This window comes from Lytechinus pictus, chromosome 8 (assembly GCF_037042905.1).
Source record: "Lytechinus pictus isolate F3 Inbred chromosome 8, Lp3.0, whole genome shotgun sequence".
NCBI lineage: Eukaryota > Metazoa > Echinodermata > Echinoidea > Temnopleuroida > Toxopneustidae > Lytechinus > Lytechinus pictus.
Genome location: NC_087252.1, coordinates 18412021 through 18432327, shown reverse-complemented (window position 1 = coordinate 18432327; position 20307 = coordinate 18412021). Strand labels below are relative to the sequence as shown.

The 20307-nt window shown below is 36.1% G+C and overlaps 1 protein-coding gene and 1 long non-coding RNA gene across 3 annotated transcripts; one reads left to right on the top strand and one right to left on the bottom strand.

The window, feature by feature from the left end:
- The first annotated feature begins 29 nt into the window (after positions 1-29).
- LOC135155089 (uncharacterized) lies at positions 30-8891 on the top strand. 2 transcript variants are annotated; one of them, XR_010294438.1, is made up of 3 exons: positions 30-528; positions 2684-2913; positions 5070-8891. It is a non-coding gene; the product is annotated as an uncharacterized LOC135155089 (long non-coding RNA). The 2 variants fall into 2 exon arrangements; XR_010294437.1 differs by having other exon boundaries at positions 5067-8891.
- Positions 4431-17280, bottom strand: LOC135155088 (uncharacterized). Its single transcript, XM_064103702.1, has 9 exons — positions 17134-17280; positions 16346-16681; positions 15651-15962; positions 14302-14664; positions 8299-8367; positions 8008-8061; positions 7189-7470; positions 6532-6813; positions 4431-5360 (listed from the first exon to the last, which is right to left on the bottom strand). Exons 1-9 carry the CDS (start codon positions 17189-17191, stop codon positions 4999-5001), a joined length of 2118 nt encoding a protein of 705 aa, XP_063959772.1. The 5' UTR covers positions 17192-17280; the 3' UTR covers positions 4431-4998.
- Positions 17281-20307: the final 3027 nt, after the last annotated feature.

Below are 20307 nucleotides of genomic sequence, written 5' to 3'. Positions count from 1 at the left end.
ACAAATAAGAAAAAAAAATAAGAAAAAGAAAAAAGATCACAAAGAAAAGAAAAAAAAGATCTCAAAAGAAAATAAAAAGATTACAGAAGAAAAGAAAAAGAAAAAAGATCTCAAAAGAAAAAGAAAACAAAAGAAGAAAAGAAAGAAAAAAGATCAAAGAATACGAAAAAAGGAAAGAAAAAGATATGATCAAGAAAAAAAAAAAAAGGAAAAACAAATGTACGTTGATGTATATTTTATGATTTTATGTTAAGTTGGGTTATTCCTTATGTTAAGTATTAAGTTATGCTAAGTTATATTGGAAATAGGCCCCCCAATTTTTTTAGGGTGGGGGGAAGTATAGTGTAAGGGGGTTAATAGTATAGTTAAGCAGAAGACATCACGCACCCAAGCGACACAAGTCACATGACACATCGGCGGGAGGAACCACAACACAATACATATACAGTATACACGCCATTAACATCACTCCATACTCAACCCCCGAGAGGTACAGACGTCCTGAGAGCTGTGCATAACAAGAATAAGGTAAGGCTTTCTCCCGGTGTGAAGTTTATACGTGTATAGTGAGTGTATTATTATTTATGTTATCGGCCCACCTCTTTAAAATAAAGAAACATTTTTTGTGAATTTTGAAAAATGCGCATAAATTAGCATATTTAATGAATTTCAAAATTTCGCGTCCGTAAAGTTGGGGAAGTACAATAAGAAACAAGGTGGCGGCAAATCTCTTCCGTCTTTTCACAATATTTTTTCAGTTTTTATGAATTCTTGTTTAAAAATAACAACGAGAGCGTAGAAATGTCGGAAATGAAGTTTTATCCCATGTACATCATGATTTAGAGCTAGATCTTTTAGAACTTAGAAGGAAAGTAGAAATCTCGGGGGCGAAAGTTTCAGGGTTTTTTGCGGTACACGCAGATGAATAGGGAGGACTCCCTGGCTTCGTTTAGAGTAAGCCTACGTTAGTAAATGATTTTTACTCTCAAGAAGCCGCCTGGCTAGTAGTAGTACAGACCATGACAGACACAACTAACCTCGCATGCTTGTGTGAGTGGGCATGCACATACGGTACATTGCGCATTGTACGAGTGCCTACGCTACTGCCTAGACCATTTTTTGGTGCACAAATGGTTATTTGCCTGAAATGTAACGTTTATTGCATTTCAATATATTTAAGCATGCCACATTTGAAGTCATTACTTACTTGCGTACTTGACCTGGTCCTGGTGTGTTGGCGTTGTTGGATGCGATGCCAATCATGGTACTACTACTAGTACTAGTACTAGTACTAGTACTAGGGGCCGGGCCTCGAGGCCCAGATCCAGTGCCGGTGGCAGCGGTGGTAGTTGCCCTACGCCCTTGGGTGATTGCCAGCGGTGCAAGCCGGGACCTGTCAATACACGGCCTCGGCAAGGACTCAGCAGGTGTCGTCGTCGACGTCGACGGCTGCATGCTATTCAAAACTGAATGCAAAGCCCCAATCAGGTCCCTTGCTGTTTCCTCCGTGATTGACCCCCTAGCCGACATGATGACTTGAGTTGATCGACGACAGCTCGACAGTGCAGCAGCAGCTAGTTGAATTGCACGCCTTAATTCGCGCGTTGCACGTGGATGGCCGGCCTGGTGGTGGCGCATGGCGCAACTTAACTCTGAGCATAATACTAAGCCCTCTCCTGTCCTTTTATTGTCAGTTTGTTTGGGTTTTTGACCTTATTTCTGCCGTTTTCTCTATTTCCGAAGCTTTCTTTACGATTCCGCGGTTGTCCTTGTTTCTCCGGTTATCTAGTATCTGCACGCCCTCTCCTGTCCTTTTATTGTCAGTTTGTTTGAGTTTTTGACCTTATTTTTGCCGTTTTCTCTAACTCCGTAGTTGGCCTTATTTCCAAAGCTTTCTTAACAATTCCGTGTTTGTCCTTGTATTTCCGGTTATCTGTACATCTACTCAGCCTCCTTTAATTCTGTAGTTGTCCTAATTTCTGCAGTTATCTTAATATCTCTGAAGCTTTGCTTAATTCTGTGTTTGCCTCGTGTCTGCATTTCTTTTAATTTCAAAGTTTTCTTTAATTATGTGGTACGTTTTTCTTATATTTCCGCAGTTATCTCTATTTCCGAAGTTGCCTTTATTTCTGTTGTAAGTTTTCTTTAGTTAATCTGAGGTTGTCTATATTTCTGAGGTTGTCTTTATTACTCTGGCTGTCTATATTTCTGAAAATGTCTTTATTTATGTGGAGTCTATTTTTCCTCAAGTTGTCTTTATTTCTGCGGTTGTCTATATTTCTGAAGTTGTATTTAATTCTGTGGATGTCTTTACATTTCTCAAACTTTCTCTATTTCTGTATGAACCTATATTTCTGCGATTGTGTTCAATTATATGGATATCTCTTTATTTTTTTATCATTTATTATTTTTTGAGATTGTCTTGTTTTTGTGTTTGTCCTTATTTCTGCGCTTATCTTTAATTCTGTCGATTTCTATATTTTTTGTTATCTTTATTTCTAAAATTTCTTTATTTCTAGATATATTTCTGCATTTTAGTTAATTTTCAAGAGTGTATATATATTTCTCGAACTGTTAATTTTGGCCCTTTTGGCCGCCCATACATTAGACCGTGATAGTGATGTGGGGAAGTACTATCAAAAAGTTGGCTTTTCAAGTGAGCGATTTCCTTTTCTTTTCCAAGGATCTGATCGGTTACGTTGTTGATTGTCATGTCCCGGAGTTCACAAGAGGCTTTCCATAGAGCTATGGTCCATTGACGATTGAAGGCATCGTTGCACTTGAAGGATTGCGTTTTGTCCAGTAAAAGACCTTTTGGAACAATACCTTTGTCTTTGTATATTGAAAGGTATTTTAAGTGTCCTCGAAGACGAGGACAACTGTCAACAACACACTGTACTTACGGACCCTACGGTAACTATATATTCTATACTTCGTACGTATTGACTTACCATTACCTTGCATGTATAATTGATTATTATTTATGACCTATAATTACTTATCTCCGTTATATATTGCATTGCATTGTATTTACCATTGTTATTAGTAGGCCTATATTTTGTATTTTATATATTGGTTTAGATCCTGATGAAGGGCATGTGCCCGAAAGCTTGATGAAGACGGGTATTGACCTTGCTACGGCCGTCTCCATACTATTGATCTCAGATATAATTATAAAGGAGACCCGTACACGTACATCGCCAAGATTGATCACATTTATATATATATATATATATATATATATATATATATATATATATATATATATATATATATATATATGTATGTATATATATAAATGAAGGTCCTGCGTCGGTTGTGGTAGTATAAAGCAAAATACAAGGTGAATAAAACAACCGTAGATAGAAAAGTTGATCAAATTTTCGACAATAGGGATTTTCCTGATACCAAAAACTCATTTGGCGGGGGGTTTCTGAATTTCAAAAAGAAAATCACATGCCTAAAAAGTTCAATATCAGCACTTTTATTTGATACCTTAATCACAAAAAATTACCAAGAAGTAAACAAGTTATGTTCCCTCAAAACAATGCTTGTATTTCCATAATTTTATTAAATAAACGTGTTTTCACCGGTTTCCCACAGAAGCTATCGCATGGTTAACAAAAGACTTATCCATGGCTGATTGTCAACAAAACGGAGTGTCGAGTGAGTTTGAACGCTAGCCTGTAAAAACCTCTTCATGTTATGAAATTATTGAAATTCAAGCCTTATGTCAAATAACCAGAACTTTGTTATTTCTAGACCATTTTCTGTAATTGAGGTATCAAATTAAAGAGCAGATATTGAATTTATTTAAAATATGATTTTCTTTTTGAAACCCAGATACAGCCCGCAAAATGACTTTTTGGTATCCCCTCTTCAAATTGTTTTTGCTCACTGACGCGTGAATGAGAATTAATCTAAATAATTTCAGATGAAAGAGGGGATTCTAAGCTTGACAATGGTAGGTCATTTGTCTATTTTATTTGTGATTAAGTTATGATAAATCATCGATAAATCTAGGTTTCGTTTTTTGTTGGACGCACTGTATATATATATATATATATATATATATATATATATATATATGGTATAGTGTCGAAAATCTGTCTATCTGACGGTCAATCGGATCGGGGTCGCCCTAGCCACTAACCCGTCTCTGTGGTCTAGTGGTTAAGGCACCGGCGTTCAAAGCTGGGGGCCCGGGTTCGATTCCCGGCAGAGACATTTTTTCGGCATCAACAATTTTTCCAAAGGGTAGATAGCTCTGGGGAACCTTGATTTAAGCTACGCCTACCATTGTTCTCTTCGTCCATTTCTTTACAATATATATATATATATATATATATATATATATATATATATATATATATACATATAAAAACTTTATCTTCAGCATTATTTTGTTATATACATATATCTATATGTGTGTGTGTGTGTAATATGTGTGTATATATGTGTGTGTATACTACCAAGAAATTAAAACTGTATGGCTCTTGTGCAATTGTAAAGAGTGTTGATGTGTACAGCATAAGGGGTAGAGACTACTTAATTTAGCTTTCATGCTGTGAAAATGAGAAGAGAATATCTAATCAAACACGCTTTTTTTTTTATTCGATATAGAACGAATTTTCAGTGTTATGGTGTCTTAGTGGAGGTCTTTTTTTAATTGTTGTTGGGGTAAACACTCCATGGAAAACAAATGTATGTTCTTTTATAAAGTATGTCATGACATGGGAATCATTCATTGAACAAGAAAAAATGTTATATTCATTTTACAGGAATGGCATTGCAGTGAAGATCACTATGGCATACCTGAAATTCTGCCAATTATAGAATTGTGACGATGCTGTCGATGGTGATTCTATTAATGACAGCATTAAAAACAATGTCAGTGTTAATAGTAATAAAAAAACACTTCTAAATGCAAATCAAGAACTATTTATGAAACAGCAATAAGGGTGATCATATTAATAATGATGATGACAATAATAATAATCACTTATAAATAAAAATGGTAAAAATAATCATTATTACTATCATGTTAAAATTCTCACCTTTCTCAGCAGCACGCTGAAGCTTCAATCTTTTGTCGTAGTTGCTGCACTTCTGCTCAGACCACCAATCTTTTAACATTTGATGGCTATCGAACAGGTATGTCCTATTTTGGTCGATTACATTTTCTATCCAAACTGTTATCTGAGATGAACCAAAATATTTGATTGCCAGACGATACCAACTGGTCTTATCGTAGTTCTCCATGACATCGATCAGAATTGAGCAATGTCGTGATGTCAAGTCTGGTATTAGCAGCTCCTTTATTTCATTCTCATCCAGTTCAGATTTCTTGCAATCAGGTACTGAAGGGAATGAAGAACGACCTAATCAATATTTTTAATTAAGGTATTCGTCTATTTGCTGAAAGAAATCAGGTAGTAAAGAAGTTATCTTTTTATGAAATTTTGTCTCTTCTTACCATCACTTAATCCCATCAATGTTTTGGATATTACTAGGCGTAACTAGCTATTTCTTAATATTATTGTTAAATGTCTGGGACAGGGAGGCGAAAGGCGAACTGAATCACATGCAAGTCTGCATCACAAAAGCTCGCGCTTCGCGTTCGCATTGGATATTTCGCGAAATACGCATCTCATTTTTTCTTGACTCTCAAACCTGGTTGCTTTGGTCTTCTCTTTTCTAATAATTTTATTGTTGATCTTTGATTTCCAAAACCTATCGGTCATTGCAAGATCAGCTGCTCTCTGTCAATTTAAAAGCCTTCCAACTTATCTAAAAGACTGTAGATCAGCAGAACATCTCAAGGCCAGTTTGAAAACTAAAACTCATTGAATGGCCAAACGGTGAAGTGTAATGTTAGGTTTTTGTGTAATCCATTGTAAGCACAGCGCCTTGAGCACCGTTAATAGGGCGAATGTATTTTTATATTATTAATATTCAGAATTATTTTTTGGTGATAAGGCCTACACTGCCAAAACGCCGGTGTTGACTTAACACCGGCCCATAATCTATATATGTCCACACCAGAGAAGTATTGAAACAACACCCAACTTGGAATCAAACCGATGCCGTTTTAATACTAATTGGTGTTGTTTAAACACCTTTCTGGTGTTAGACCAAAATGAAACTGGTGTTGTTTAACACTTCTCTGGTGTGAACATATATAGATTCCGGGCGTTTGCAGCATAAAAGCAAACGTCCACAGAATTTCAACTTGAGATTCGATCTTGCATGATATCATTATTGCCGTATGAAATGTTTTTTTTTTAATAATTAAAAAATAAAACAAATTAAATAACGCTTAAATGTACTTCAATTCCCCTCACCCCCTCCCCATTCGAGCGTTTGATCAGGGAAAAAATATATGACATTCTGCCCCATGTGTCAAGGGTGGATTTGAACACATGAACTTGTGATCGACGCTTTACTGAGCCAATTAATTGGATCACTTTCATATCCATTGTATTTTAGGTAGGCCTTTATTGTACACCCTAAGTACAGTCGTTTCCTTACTTCGGAAAAAATCTAAATTGCTTGGTGTGTAGTTGATTGCCTCAAGTGCCAGGCTTAACATCACTTCTTGATTTCCATGATTGTTGGTATCCCTCCATTGCATCAATAAAGTCATCACGTTTTTGATGACACCTTTCTCTTTGTCCTTCCTTTCTTCAAGGGGTTTATGCACCACTCCAAGTCCCTGGAGGAGTGCGATGATATTCTCAGTGTTGGCAGTACTGTGCCACAGTGTGTGTTCTAGGTCCTCTAATGTTATAGCTCGTGTAGATTCAGAGTAGTCTAAACAATGAGAATCACATTCATATTACATCATTTCCCCTAGATAATCTAAAAAAAAATTTTACGTTAATTTCAGTACAATCAGTATGCAAGATTACAAGACCAATGTTATAAATTGTTGCAAATAAAAAATATATATATATTTGGAGGTAAGCCGGCTGTTTAAATTGGCCGTTTTGGCAATTATAAGTTTAGGAACTACATGGATGCCAGCTTAAGGTAAGGTTTTGAACAACTTCTTAGTCGGTCTGTTAAAAACAAACTTTCAGCAAATACTACTTCGTGGAATTGATCGGAAGAATTTATCAATGAATGGAATATCAAAAAAGAGGAAATTATAAAACATATTTTTGGGGGTGTCTGTTTTAACCTTACCTCTTAATTTGCCAACTACTGAATTTAAGCCAGCTTTGCTACATGCCTCTAGACAGGCTTCTTTCTGGGAGTTCCCAACGTAATTAGCTTTCCAGTCACAAAACCTGTCGTAATAATTTCCATTAGTGTCTGTTGGTGTCTTTGAACAGGTTCTGCTTCCACTGGTCGACAGTGAAATTTCTTGCATCAGACTTTTAAGAGCCTCTTCAAATTTGGCATCTTTGATGCCTTTTTTGGTACCAAACTCCACCAATTTCCACAGCTCAATGTATGAAATAAGATCTATAGGTGGGTGTAAAGTGAGGAAATTATATTCAAGCTGCTTCAGACATTTCTCTCCACAAATTATTTCAATAGGCACATGTGCAATATTGAATTGAAATCTTAGAGCACTTTCAAAGCAACAAAAGTATTTACTTTTCATTTTAAAGATCAATTTTTGGTTACCTGCCCAATTGATATTGTGAATATAAAACTACTTCTTCATATTGTGTTTTTTTTTTCTATTTCAGCCTCAGCAATTGAGGCAAACTAAAGTAACATTATGGAAAGTCTAATGCGGGATCAACTGTATTTCCGCCATATTCACAACTTTACAAAAAAAATCATAATTTCATTTGGTTTGGAATTCTATTAAATACCCTCGATCAGGGTTAGCATTTTTTCAACCCTTTTGTATCCAATTTGACAGTCTGTATTTCATTCACATTCTGTTTCAATCAACTTAAAACTCAATAACTATTGTTATATGACATAGAACTATGTACAGTACACCTGTAAATAGTTCATATAAAAAATATTTTTTTAAAAAAATCTTACCATGTCTTTGGGGATTATAGACCATAACCATGGTTGGGACCTTGTCGTATTTTCCTATAAAGAAAAACAGATTTAAAAAAAGATTCAGTACTACAGACAACTAGTCGCTTCCCAACATCACTGATGTTCATTTCTTTCATCTAAATTATTTTAAATCTAAGGCACTGGTGTTCCAATGATTTATTCCGTTCATAAGCAATTTAATCACTTTTTAAAATAATTATCGACTTTCTATTGAAAATAATGTCTTTGGTGATGAAGAAAAAATTGAAATAAAAAAACATTACTTACGTTTATTCCGTCTCTTTACCACATATACTGTGATGACAACACTTGTGACTACAAGTAATAGTATAATTGCTGAAATATAAGATAAAGTTAATTGAAATAACCAGTATTAACATTTCTATGTATGTTGTTTTATAAGCTATACATTTACGCAATTTCTATATTACCTGAAACATAAATGAAGTTATGTATGAAACACATTCTTTAAAATGTTCCAAATAAATCTTAATCTGTGCTTCGTGCAATAAAATATGTTGATTGCAAGATGTTTCAGTAATAACATGTTAATCAGGAAGTAGCCTAGATAGGTCTCTTTGGATTTTGCCACTCCTTCACACCCCATTCATTACCCTATGTATTTTTTCATAATTTGTACAATATTAATTATTTACTCCATTACTATGGAATCATTTTGGTTGATTTGATTTGATCTCGATGTATTGTATCTTGTATGTTTTATTTTTAGAGATGTGAAATAAATGAATTTGAATTTGAATAGCTTCTTTATACAGTGCGTCCCAAAAAAAAACTATACACTTTTGAAATGGCTGCCAAATAAAAAATATAACATTTTGGGGGAAAAGACTTACATATATGGAAAGCCAATAAAGTCAACTTTCAAATGACACCAAAAAATTGGAAAACTGTTCATGCTTGAGCGAGCACTGCCCACTGAAACAAAGGGTATGAAAATTAGGGTGGGCTGGAATTAGCCTTCCAATTTATGACAGTTTTTAAGAGGCAAATCCTTTCGGACTTGCAAAGTTAAGGGCGTTGTGATAAATTAATGATCAACCGTGACCAGTTTTGGTTACTTATGCAAATTTTATAAATTATTAAATTGAACTTTAATGCATGAGTGAACACAAATTACACTTTTGGGGCTGCATTTCAACTTTATCATGTGGATCTCAGCAGTGTGTTCATGATGGGAGTCGGGAGAATAGGGGATGAGATAGGACTTAAGTGGGAGAAGTAGGTTGATGGAATAAGGGTCAACAGAACATTCAGCCCCCACCCCCTCTCTCTTTCCCGCCCTCCCCTCCTGTTGAGAGACTGATGGCTATTGTCATGTACGCGTGAAGTCCAGAGCGGAATGTTGATTTAATGATTAATTCTGAATTGGGGCATCAACTTTTTCCTTTCAATCATTTCATCAACAATTTATCAGTAAATCAACTCTTTCAATGTGCAACGTGATCAATCAAACATTCATTTTTTTTTTCAATAAATTATTTCATTAATCATCATAATCATTAAATTTCTTGGTAATAATTCAATAAAAAAAAGTGACCATCAGCCATCGGTCACTTGGCAGCTTAGTTTTGAATAGGCTACAATCCAGGAAGTGAGACAGAGAGGGGGGCTGGGAAATGGAGGTGGAGAGGGGAGGGTACATAATTATGACTTTTAATTTGTAAAAGGACAAAAAGAAGAGGAATGCCCTTTTAACCAAGTCTTGGCATATCTCGCCCTCTTGCTTGTAACAGGTACCATCACATTACTCTGACTCTCACGAACACACTTCTGAGGTCCACAAGATGAATATGCTACACTAAAATTTCAATTCCTGTTCACTCATGCATTAAATTTCAATTTAGTAACTCGTGAAATTTGCCTAAGAAACCAAAACTTATCTCACTCATTAATTTAGCTTAGCAAGTTCGCAAGGACTAACCACTCAAAAAAACTGTAAGGCTAATTCCTGCCCAGCCTAGCCGAGCTTAGTGTCCGAGGAGGAGAGAAGCGGGGGGGGGTTGAGATGGAGGGAGGGGTTGCTTAATGTTCTGTTGACCTTTATCCCATCAACGTACTTCACCCACCTAAGTCATATTACCCCCTCTTCTCCTGACTTTCATAAACACATTGTTGAGATCCACATGATAAAGACAAAATGCTGCACTAAAAATTGCAATTCACGATCACTCATGCATTAAATTTCAATGTAATAAATTCAATTTAATAACGCATTAAATTTTCAAAAACAACAAACTGATCACAACTGATCTTTAATTCACCAAATAACCCTCAACTTTGCAAGTACCAAACAAAAAACCTGAAAGAAATTGGAAGGCTAATTCCGGCCCACCCTAATTTTCATACCCTTTGTTTCAGTGGGCAGTGCTCGCTCAAGCATGAATAGTTTTCCAACTTTTTGGTGTCACTTGAAAGTTGACTTTATTGGCTTTCCATATCTATGAGTTATTTCCCCCAAAGTGCTATATTTTTTATTTGGCAGCCATTTCAAAAGTGTATATTTTTTTTTGGGACGCACTGTATATATTCTAGACTCTTCAGATTTGGAAATTTACATGCATTTCTATGAGTTTATATTGTCTACCTTATTCCTAGATATTTCTTCCAATTTATTTTCAATTTGACTGTTAAAACTGTTAGACCGTAAGATGAGGCAATTCAGGAAAGGCTTATGAAAATTGATACTCCTCTGACTGTTTTATTTGTGTTGTCTGTGTTGTTGATATTGTTGGGTGTGCGAGTGTGTGCAAATGTGCATGTATGGAAGTGTGTGTGTGTGTATGTGGGTGGGTGCGTACATGTGTGTGTTGATGTTCATTGAGCGTGTATTCCCTCCCTCACCCAACACACATATTTTTTAAATCGTTTTCCTTCATGTTTGCCAGGATAGTCCATTGGTCAGTAGCTTTAACCCTAAAAAGACTGGGGGGCTGATTCAGCCCCCCCCCCCTCAACATTTTTCGCGATAAATCTGCCGCGCGAAATTTTTTGACCACGTCACTCGCTGACTTTTTACTTTCAGGTCTTGCGCCACTTTTGAGACCTAAATTGTGACCCCCGGGTACGCGGTTCCGAAATTACACAACATTTCGTAAGTGCATGCAGACCCAAAATTACTAAAAAACGTGAATTTGTGTACAAATCCAATGCAATGGTGTTTTTAGCCAAAATTCATAAATGTATCATTATTTTTACTTTTACTGCTTAAAATCAATTAATTTTATCTTTTTTATGGTCAAAATAAAGTCCCTGACGATTTCCATTGAAAAAAACAATAGAAAACAAAAAGTCGAAAAACAAAGAAATACATAAGAAATTTAGAAAACAATAGAATACATAAGAAAATAAATGTGATGTTGAAAATTTTGAAAAATAAATTTGATCAGATGCCTATCTAGAGTATGTGAAACAAAAATTAGCATTTTAGGGGCATTATTTTATTAATTAGAGCAAACTTATGATTTTACGCATAAATTAGCATAATTAATGAGCAATGAGATTTTTCGCAGAATTTGATATTATAGTTTTGTAGATAATGCCATGGGTAACGCGCATGCCAATTTTCGTCGCGATCGCGCGATCGACGGCCGAGATCATAAGGGGGGCTGAATCAGCCCCCCCCCCCCCCCCAGTCTTCTTAGGCGTCGAAATAGCCCAGTCTATTTAGGGTTAAGAGTGCAAATTGTAAGTATTCATTTCAAGTGTAGCTGGATCCAATAGTCAAAGACCAAGTACCAAGCTTTAATCGCCTCCCAACATTTCACTATGTATGCCCCGAACATAAACTAACATGCCGTTAGTGAACGTATACCAACATGCTGATTTAGAAATGTTGATTTATACCTGTTATCTCACGTTGACCTCATGTTCTTTTTAAACATTTGTATTTGTTATGCACCATGCAGTGAAAGGCAAAGATCTTGTAAGGGATAATGAATTTTCGATTCAAGTCAATGTGTCAGATGTGATGATGATAAAGCGCATCTGTGCCAATCATGTGTGCCACTGATGATGATTGAGCGTTTTTGTGTGTGGGTGATTGAGCATGTGGTGTGTGTGAGGGAGGATTGTGGGTAATGTGTGAGGTATGTGGGTGATTGGGCGAGTTTTTGTGTGATGGTGCTTGAGCATACATGTGTGGGAACTGATGATGACTGTGTGTGTGTGGTGATGGGTATTGAGCATATATATGTGTGAGATATGGTGATGACTGAGCGCGCGCGTGTGTGTAATGTTGACTTAACATATGTGTGTGTGAGTGAGGGTGGCGGATAATGTGTGGGGTACGGTATGTCGGTGATTGAGCGCATTTTTGTCTGATGGTGATTTTACAAAATGCATGGGATATGGTGATGATTGAGCGTGTGTGTGTGTGTGTGTGTGTGTGTGTGATGGTGATTGAGCATATATGTGTGGGAAATGGTGGTGATTGAGCGTGTGTGTGTGTGTGTGTGTGTGATGGTGATTGAGCATATGTGTGGGAAATGGTGGTGATTGAGCGTGTGTGTGTGTGATGGTGATTGAGCGTGTGGTATGTGTGACTGAGGGTGGCGGATAATGTGTGGGGTATGTGGGTGTTTCTGCGTGTGTGGTATGGTTATTGCGCCTGCATGATGGTTATGGAACGTGGGTGAGGTATGTGGGTAATTGAGCGTGTGTGTGAATGTGATAAAGCGTGTGTGGGACTGTGATAAAGCGTGTGTGGGTGATATAATAAACGTGTGTGTGACTTTGATAGAGCGTATGTGGTGATTGAGCATGTGTGGGATCTGACGATGCATGTGTGAGCGTGTGTATGTAGTGATTGAGTGTGTGATGTGCGAGATTGAGGGTGGCGGATGTGTGGAGGTATGAGAGTGCATGGGATGGTGATAGAGCTTGTGTGGGTGATTGAATATGCGGGGTGGTAAGTGAACTTTTTTGCAATGATGATGATGAGCAATATTTGCGCTTGCATGATGGTGATGGAGGTTGAGAGTGGTATGTTGCTGATGACGGTGATAGGGGGTGCTTGGGATGGTTATTGTGTGTGTGATGGTGATTGAATATGTGTATAGAGATAATTGAGCTTGCGGTATATGCATGATGATCTATTTGAGGGTGTGTGATGGTCGTTTGGCGTGCGTTTGACGGTGATTGAATATGATTGTGGTGTGGTTGTTTGATGATGATGAGCATGTGCAGGATGGGTGATTGAAAATGAGGACCGAGTGTGGGTGGCGTGTAATGTGTGAGCATTTGTGTAGTGAACGGATGTGTGTTGGGTGTGATGATGACTGAGCGTGTACATAATTATGGGATGTGATGTCGATGAATCGTGTGGCGATGATTGCGCGTGTGCGTTTGGTATGATTGTAATTGGGTGTGCGCGCTGCGAGAGGTAAGACAGTGAAATAGTGGATGAAGTGAGATGGCGACAGAGTGTATGGAGATGTGATTATGGTTACGTGTTTGGGGTGTGATGGCGATTTATTGTGTGTGAGGTGAGATAGAGCGTGGAATGTTGGAGTCTGAGGGTGCGTGTATTTGTGCACAGGACGTTTTATCCGGCAAGTCTTGGTTTTTCCAGCAGTTACAATAGGAACTGTGTCAGCCATTCAAATCAAGGAAAATTGTCAGAGCTGACAACTTGTCGGACAAAAATTTTGATGAAGCGCTCCCCAGTTCGAGAATGATCTTTTGCTTCTCCCTATACCCCCCCCCCCCCCTTTAATAGTATGACGTCACGGATTTACACCAATGGCAATGATTGAATAAAAAGGATCCAATACCTGGAGTTTGTACAGCCCACAATTGATGAGCTTTAAAGTTTTATCCTGGCTTCGAAGTATTGGGTCTATAAACAGGCGCGCTCATCCGCACTATACCCCCTTTTCCAACGTAAAAGGATTTGGCTTTATCTGTTAACTCACTCAGATTAGCAATTCATTAATTTTATTATAGAATTACACATTCCTTTATTACGATTACTCTCTGATGCAGTATCAATTGTATTCATTATCAATCAATCAATCTATCAATAAGTAATAATTATAAAGATGCAATATCTTGTTTCCCTTGGTAATCAATGGTCATTGATCGTACGGAATGGCTGTAGACAATAAGCTCTGGAACATGCAACTAGAACATAAAACATTGACATTACCTAATTCATTGAAACTGCCATCATTCCCTTTATATACTAATGAATGAGTTAATAAATATTTATACATGCAGGCCCTACACATTAAATTCTTAGCTCATACTTACGGACAACAATTGTTATTATAACTAGATTCTGTTGACCATCCCGAATCAGGTGAACTGTCACTGTTCGGTCTTCGGCTTCCCCGACCATTCCTGATGCAACACATTCGAAGATAGTTTGGATTGTTCCATTTGTTGCTATCGTGATAACTTTATTTCTTGTACCATCCGTGTTGTTCCACACAGTTGTTTCCAGGGAATCAATTCTCGTTGTTCCGTGCCTGAAGTACAGATCAATATCTGGGTAGTACTTCTTAACTTCACAAGTTAATATGGTTTCAGCTTCTATGCGCAGAGTACAAGATGAAATATGTTGTTGTCCTTCTGGACACTCTTTGATCGAAGGAAACGGCTCCAGAGGATAAGCTTTCGAAATGCAATGAGAAACATGAATTACAGGTAAAGAACACAGGAGATTTGTTTAGTCGTTTTCGACTTAGGATGACCCCATGGACAAACTTTCCATAATTATACTGCACGATCCTGAGCTAGCATGTGCATTTCTCGAAAAGATTTATAATGTCAAGAGCTACTCTGTCCAACGCAGGCCTATTTCTTTGGCTTCCTATTTTCCTTTTCCCATGTACTTTTCTGTTCTTTTTTTCTCTCTCTCTGTAATTGTGGGTGGGGGTTTGGATGTGTGTGTTTATGTGCAGGATGATTCTAGTGTGCTACGAATATCAATTTTGGTGTGAGTGTTGATGATACTAGCTGATGTACTAGTTTGCTTTAATTCCCCCTTCTCTTGTGTCATTCTGATATTCAGATTTTTATTCTCTGTACCCTATGTCAAATGTTCATGAAAAGTTTTTGGATTTATGTTCATGTATGTGTGTGGGTGTGTTGATTAAGTGTGTGCATGGGTGTATAATGTCAATATACTTTGTTTCATTGTATGAAGAAACTCAATGCAAAACGTGGTGCAACGATAATATGTTGTCTTTTTTTTCTGCAAATCTTTCAATATTACTCATATATATTATAAGTAACATAGAGGGTCGGGGCTGAGTTAATTATATGTATGTATTTATGTTTTTAAGGTATTTCATTCCATCATTATTTGCTTCTTTTTTTGTAGATATTTTTGTATTTTGTTAATGATATAAAATGAAGATTTGTCCCCAAAAAGTGTGTGTATACATGCATATATGTACATTTTTTTCGTATTGTTATTATTATCCATCTTATTATTTCATTTCCATCGCCTTCATTCTTTTCTCCACTTGGCAAATCATAGCCCTTTCATTATCAGGATTATAGTCATCCCTCCTCTTCCTTGAATGTTTCCCTGGCTTAACATATCCCTTTCCATGTCAGAAGACAGTGAACAAAACTTATTCTGGAATACTTACCAAAGACATGGAGTCTTGTAGTATTCTGAAATACATGGCCTGTGTCGTAGTCCGTCACCTGACAGGTGTAGCTACCATCATGAAGGATTTTCACATTATTGACGACCAAAGAATTATCCTTGGTAATGTCGAAAAAACCTCCAAGATGTCCACTTCTCTTGAAGGCATGGTGCGACGTTTCCACTGTGATTAATGTATCGTTTGAACCCTTAACCCAGGAGACCTTCCGGTGGCGAATGTCTATCTGACAAGGTATTACACAGATGGCACCCTTCTGAACTGATACGCTATCTTTCGTCTTGACTGGAGTATCTGATCATAAAGAAAACGAGATCAGACGTAAATTGTAATGCATGTATACTTGAGTCAAGTCTTGAATAATCGTATTGAATTGCCACAAAAGAACAAAGCAATTAAAAAAATAATTCCACATCAGAAGTTCCAACTATGGTGCGTTGGAATGTACACCAGAAGACGAAACAAATAAGGAGAAAAAGAAGATGATGATTTATATGATGGGAAGGAGAAAAGGAAGAAGATGAAAAAGAAGAAGAGAGAAGAAGAAGAAGATGAAGAAAAGGATGAAGATGATGATGATGATGATGATGATGATGATGATGATGATGATGAAGAAGAAGAACCAGAACAAAGGGAATAAGACAAAAAAATAACAAGACTTTAATGTAAGAACTTACTGATTATCGTTACATCAGTAAAATTGTAAATAAGAATTCCCTTATAGTTGGAAACTCTACAGATGTAGCGCCCGGCGTCACTTTCTGTAACTTCTTTGAAGACCAGAGAGTAGTTATCATCTATATCGCAGCTTCCATCCTCATATCTCGGGCCAAACAGGTCACCGTAACTCAAGAGTATCACGGATGGGGATTTTGCAGGATCAGTCCCTTTTTTCCAGAAGACAGCGTTCGGCTCTCCTCTGAACGCACACCTCAGGATCCCAGTTGTTCCGTTGACAAGTGTCTTCTTGACCTCAGTATAAACAACATCATCAGGAACATTTTGAGAGTATCCTGCAAATACAATACCAGAGAAAGAAATAAAGTAATCACAGCGCATGGAACTTTGATTATGAAAATATATATTCCATTACTTTATTTAATGAAATATTTTGAATAGTTTGTATTTGAAAGTGGTGATATTGAGAAATCACAGGATTGTCTGAAATATACAACTGAGCAGTCATTTATTTTCAGTGAACAGGAAGATTTGCTCGTAACTGGTACTATGGTTAAAGGTGAGAATGGTTTATTAACAAGGATCCAACCACCATACTCATAATTCTTAATCTGAGAATTAAAATATTTGCATGCATTTTATATTCAAAAGAGCATCTGGCTTTTTATACAACTGTCCCAAATTATGCTTGTAATTCTCACTAATGTCCAAGATGATGAGTATTGATTGTATACTGTTACTGTTCTAACACCAACAACAACAAAAACTACTTAATTTACCAGCTTACCACATATAGAGAAAACAACGAGGGCAATTCCGACAAAAAAAGTTGTTTTCACATCCATGATTGTTAGTTTTTACGACCTTGTATGGTAGAATCGTACATCCTATTAGACTCACTTTGCATGTAGTTAACACTAACATGATGTGATATGGCAAAATAAATATTTACTAAGCATTATAAGTAAATCATTAACAAGAAAATCGTTCTGATCGATCTCATAAATCATGCTGTGCGTTTGATACAATTCATTTTCGGTTTATATATGTATATATATATATATACAGTGCGTATCAAAAAAACGGGACAGATTTCAAAAGTCTATGAAATTTTGTTTCAGATTATATTGTTTATATTTTGGTGTTAATAGGTGCTCTGAAGTCTTATCTTTCAAATGCAATTAAAAAAAATAGTTTCGTTCATGCTTGAGCGAACACGGAATGTTTTTGTCTGGGGTTAAAATGGAGGCTTGCGCCAAAATGGCATAAATTGATAAATATGATGATCAGACTTCTTGCTAATCAGCAAACTTCCTCTTAAAACTTTTCATTTTTTTTACCATAATTTTCGAATTATGCGGTCAAAATTCATTTTCAAATCTGTTTATTTGCTTGAATTGTTCTGTTGTTGTTTATTTTTAATATGTTCTCTTTTAGCTTTTTCAATCGAAGTATGGGAGAGCGTGTATCTTTATTTCTTCAAATCCTTTGTGTGCTACAAAGGCTATGGTGCCTTTAAACAGTGGCATACAGATGGGCAGGGCTCGGGGGTGCTCCCCCCAAATAAAAGAAACCATGACCAAGAAAAAAAAGTGGAAAGGAAATAAAAGGAAAAATAGATAGTGAAATATTGTTTATTTTCTGAATATTATGTCAAAATCTATCACAAAATTGGATGTTTTAATAAAAAAGTGGAAATTTTTGCTTGCTCGCTTTGCTCGCTCACAACTTTTTAATGCATTTTATCCAATCTGCCATATCTAGCTCCTTCAAAATTGACTCAATACCCCATTACCATTGAAATAAATGAATCCTTTCATATTTGTCCTGTCAAGCACATAACTTGGTCAAGGAATCAATAAACCCTTGAAAAGAGGATTCATGTCTTTTATAAAAAGGTACCATAACATAATCCTTTTCACGTAATAAAAGGATTTGAACAATTACAAGTTCTCCCAATTAATAATGCAAATGTTCTTGCTCGGGTTGACAAAAAGTCTTCTTTTCTTACTTATGAAGGAAAATTCAAAGTTAAAAGAAATTTAAATTAAAAAAAATGATTTAAGTAAATAAATAAATTTGTAAATGAAATTTGACAGCATAATTCGAAAATCATTGCAAAGATAATGAAAAGGTAAAGAAGAAGTCTGCTGATTAAGAAGTCTGATCATCAAATTTCAAATTTCTTACATTTTGGCGCAAGCTTTTTTTTTAACCCCCCAAAAAACGTTCCGTGTTCACTCAAGCATGAACAAAATTTATTTTTTTAATAGCATTTCAAAGATAAGATTTTAGAGCATCTATTAACATCAAAATTTAGATATCATAATTTGAAACAAATTTTTTATAGACTTTTCAAAACTGTCCCGTTTTTTTTATACGCACTGTATATATATATACCCAAAAAAAATCATGATAATAAGTCTCCCTTAAACAAACATCCATAATTTCTGAACCACATGGAGTTTTTAATATATTTTAACATGAGCGTGTATGTAATTTTATAAATACCCTCTGAGTGAATGTTGCGGACGTATTTTATGGCATGCTTCAGTGAGCACCTCCAGAAGTCAAAATTGTCACTGTTTGAAAGTCACAAGCCAAATATCATGACTTTTATTCCATTTTATTGGAACGAATTCCACATTCTCATCATAACAAAAACCGTTAGACGGTTTGTAAAAGGTACTGTCTCAGATATGATAAAACTCTTTTGCTAAATTTCACAGCTGAATGAGCACAAGTCAAAATTTGCTAGAATTGGACCTTTGCACATTCTTATCGAAAAAAAAATGATCGAATATGATGAGTTATTTTGGGAAGAGATCTTCAACAATATTCATCATTTCACGGCTCAATGACCATTTAATGAAAATACGATTTTCAAATGTCAAAGGCAAGTATTTTTTTTTCATTTTGGGAACTTAAACTATCTTATCAATTTTTCTCGTTATGTTCATGACCAATTATCATGCTTCAATGATCGAAAGGCGTGTAATTAAAAATACACGCTTGAATGAACATGTGGAATGTGAATAGTTCTTTTTAATGTTGATGGGAAAAATGCAATTGCTAACTATGAATATCTATCACAATTCTTTTGCATATTTCTTTTGATTTGATTATTAAAATCCCGATGTCTAATGCTTCAGTGAGCACACAATATTAAAAAATAATGCAAATGAAAAGAATGTTCAAGGCCTTGGCCCACTCTGTGTGCGCGCCTTTTGGATAGTGCCACCCTGAAGCTATGTGCGAAGCTTCATTAAAAAACTGTTGGCAGAAGTAACAAAAACCGTCCATGAAACAAACCCTAATTTCAATTTTGTTAAATTTTTTATTTCCTTTTTTTTATAGACAGTGTGTACACTATGGGTGCATATGTTTAAGAATAAGTAACTCCTTATTCAATATGGTGGAACTTTTTTTCAAAGCTGTCTTTTGCAATGTCATATGGCAGTAATTTTTATGAACCTATGTGCAGAAATGAAATCGATTTGTTTATATCGATGACTGAGCACGCATCAAAGGGGGAAATTGCATTTTTAGTGTCACGTACTCATTTTAAGGGTTTATTAAAAGAATAATGGGGCAAATTCAGTTACAAATGTGACTTAATAACAACACACTTTCATTCATGGTTGAGCGAGCACACTTAAAAAATTGGGAATTAATACTCTTTACACTACATATAGTTATGCATTCTTTTCCTTTCAATTTCTCAGGATCAGTTGGATTTATGGACAAATCAGTGGTGGATCCAGATTTTGAAAATGGGGAGGGGACCGAGAAAATGGGGGAGGGGCGCCAGGAACATTTGTCAATATAACATGTTTTTTAGTTATAAAGGATACTACCAATAACCCCGATAATGATATGTCACAATAAAATGTGCTCACTCAACCATGAACATACGTTATCAAAATTTTGTGTGGTGTGGCTAAATCATGGAAAGTGAAAC

Bases quoted from the DNA above. Each gene is read 5' to 3' on its own strand.
- LOC135155088 (XM_064103702.1), bottom strand. From the start codon at position 17,191: ATGGATGTGAAAACAACTTTTTTTGTCGGAATTGCCCTCGTTGTTTTC. The intron at 7,471-8,007 runs GTAAGATTTTTT...ACCCACCTATAG, and splicing joins CTATAATCCCCAAAGACATG to ATCTTATTTCATACATTGAG. The intron at 5,361-6,531 runs GTAAGGAAACGA...CATTCCCTTCAG, and splicing joins CAATTTAGATTTTTTCCGAA to TACCTGATTGCAAGAAATCT.